Source organism: Petaurus breviceps, unplaced genomic scaffold, assembly GCF_028583685.1.
Source record: "Petaurus breviceps papuanus isolate PSGF00001 unplaced genomic scaffold, PetGlider_PUasm1.0 91133, whole genome shotgun sequence".
Lineage (NCBI taxonomy): Eukaryota > Metazoa > Chordata > Mammalia > Diprotodontia > Petauridae > Petaurus > Petaurus breviceps.
Window position 1 is genome coordinate 100,300,886 of NW_027187419.1, and position 2,993 is coordinate 100,303,878.

Consider the following 2,993-nt stretch of genomic DNA (forward strand, 5'->3'; position numbering starts at 1 on the left):
TTTTTAAGCATTTGGGGTTAAGTAACTTGCCCAAGGTTACATGGCCATTTTTTTGTGTGTGTGTGGGTTTTAAGTATCTGAGGCCAGAACCATCCCGGGTCCTCCCGACTTCGGCCGGCGCTCTTACTCACTGTGCCACCTAGCTGCCCCTATCATGTACTCTTGCCTTCAAATTGTCACATTCTTGCTATCTTGTGGAGGAACTGACATTCAAGGGCCCAAGCCTCTTTGCTGAGGTGGACCTACTGGATTGTTTTAAAGTTACCTATAAAAGCCATTAAAGTTACCTTAAAGCCATACCAATCTTCAGTGATCATCCTGTCACTATGTTGCTACCATGACATACTTTACAATAAAATTATTTTTTATTCTCTTTGTCCTGAGTTTTGCCTCTTTAATTAGGGTGAAAACCCAAATGAAGAATTTTCCTTTCAACACTTTCAGCAAAATGTAGTTTTTCATGTTTGTTCTTAAGCAAAACATTTTAGGAAAGACATTGACAAGCTACTAATTACTAATACCGGTAATTGAGAACTAGCTATGTAGAAGTAGCTGGCATAGTTACAAACACTGATGTTGGTGCCAGAAGGACATCATTCCAGCCCTGACAATGAACTCTTAACTAGCTATGTAACTGTGGGCAAGGACTTAACCTCTGTTGTCCCCTGCAAAATGGCGATCAAAATTCTCACATTATATTTGTGTGGTCTACTTCGCAGGGCTCTTGGGTACAATGTGTCTTGTAAGCCTGAAGACTATTATTATTATTATTATTATTATGGAAAGAGACAAAGACATAAACATGAAAGGATATCCATAACATAGCAACAAAATGTAAAACTTGGAGGACTTATAGAACCGCCTCTGATCATCTCTCAACGTCCATTCACAGCTTCCATGCCCAGACGTAGGCGTCTGTGAAACGGGCAGAAGTTTTTAGAAGATAGCACGGGGCAGCGGAAAGAGGACTGGCTTTGTAGTCAGAGGACTACAGAGGACTTCATGGCTGCTGGGTTGGAAGGGCTCTCAAAAGCTATCTAGTTCAATCCCATACCCATTTTAGATGTGAGGAAACTGAAGGCCAGGATTAAAAAATATTAAATTATCAATATTAAATTAATAATTTTAATTAATTAATTTAATATTAAGCTTCAGAGGAAGGATTTGAACCCAGATAGATACAGTGTTCTTTCCCTTGTGCACTCCTGGGCAAGGCCTAAACTCTAATCCCCAAACCACTATTAAGTTACAGTGATGAGGTTTAGAGTTGCGAGAGCTGGCTCAGGCGTGAAAGAATTCACTTAGACCTTCTCTGTTAGCCAATGGGAGCTTTTTAATTTTATGTGAATAAGCATCACGGCCCCCCTTAGCAAGAAAGCAAATTGAGACTCCAATATTTGGGGGAATTAAACTTATAGAGGTTTCAGAATGATGATGTAGTTTTAAAGGTTTTTATGGGGGTTGAGGATTGCAGACAGGATGAGGAAGACAGATGACAGGGTAGGAGACACAAGATAAGGGAGACAGGGGAAACTTTATGACCCAGAATGGGGGCAGACAAGGAATTCTATGGTCCAACATAAGGGGGAAGTTTTATGCCATTTCAAGATAAGGGGAAGAGACTTTAGGATGCCCTCCGGTTAGAGAATAAACTAGAGGCTTCACAAAGTACTGGAAAAGCAACTCCAAACCATTAGGGTGCCATTTGTATCCTCTTCAACAAGAGCCAGACATCTATCTTAACCCCACAAAACAGTGCCTGGAATCGACATGCCTGCTTGGGGAGCTAAAGCCCTAACGTGATGGCCTCCCAGAAAAGACACTTACATCCTTGCTGATGCTGCTGGGCTAGATCCTAAATTAGCCATATGGATTGAAGTTCGGGGAGTTTTATGAACTAAATCCTCCAGACTTGAAAAGCTAGGAACCCACTTAAAAACAACCTTAATAGGATACAACTACACCCAAACATGCAGTTTGATCTTTGACCCAGAAGGGACAGAAGTCATCTCTAGGACTTTTAAATTTTTTCCCCTCTCGACCCCTCCTGCACTTCTTAAACTGTGGGTCTCCAACACGGGGTCAAGACCCACAGTTAAAAAGCACTGAAGACCAACCCTATCATTTTTCAGATGAGGACACTGAGGCCCAGAGAGACTAAACGACTTGTCCAACGTGATTCAAACTCTGAATTCAAACCTAGCTTGGTTTCTACTGCACCTTTCTTCTTCCCGTCCTTTCTCCCTCTCCATCTCTTCTCTCTTCAATTCTCCTCCACTTATAGTGGTCCTGCTTTCGGTGAGAGAGAACGATTGAAGGCAAAAACAAACAAAAACAGCTAGACCTAAAAGAGTCCCTGCTCCGAGAGACTACACTAAAATAAGAAATATTAAATAAATCAAACACTAGGTCAGTCTGTGATGGAGAGGAGTTCGGGGGTACTGAAGAAACCGGCGCCCTGAGACACAGAGAAACCCTCGAAGCTGCGGCTCTCCTTTCCGTTGGAGAAAATTCTCTTTAAGGGCCAAGCGCCCGATTCCTTTTCTTCTTTGCCCACCCCACCTACAAGCTTTCCCCCAAAGAGGCAGGACATCCCAGGGCTTGGAAGAAGAGCTTCTGGGCCCCTCCCCCGGGCGGGGACAGCCAAGAAAAGAAGAAGCTGCCCCCGCCCCGCCACCCAGTCTAGTGGCCAGCAGCCACTGAGGCCTTGCTACTCCTTTTTCCTCTGCTCGGTGCCCGGGCTCCCGTGACTGGCACAGGCGGGTGTGCGGAGCATAGGACAATGAAGGCCATGGAGGGCTACTGGGGCTTCTTGGGTCTTCTAGTGTCTGCGCTGCTCCTCGGCTTCCTGGCGGTTATCTTCACCCTCATCTGGGTCCTTCATTATCGGGAGGGGCTCGGCTGGGACGGTGGCTCCCCGGAGTTTAACTGGCATCCGGTGCTGACTGTCACCGGCTTCGTCTTCATCCAGGGCCTCGGTACTGGAAGTAACG

General features: G+C 45.1%; 1 protein-coding gene across 1 annotated transcript in view; it reads left to right on the forward strand.

The window, feature by feature from the left end:
• The first annotated feature begins 2,640 nt into the window (after nt 1-2,640).
• The window catches only part of CYBRD1 (cytochrome b reductase 1), a 44,065-nt gene continuing 43,712 nt past the window's right edge, over nt 2,641-2,993 (forward strand). The window contains exon 1 of the mRNA XM_069079897.1: nt 2,641-2,978. Coding sequence (XP_068935998.1) covers nt 2,783-2,978 — 196 coding nt within the window. The 5' untranslated portion in view covers nt 2,641-2,782. The remainder of the gene's footprint in view (nt 2,979-2,993) is intronic.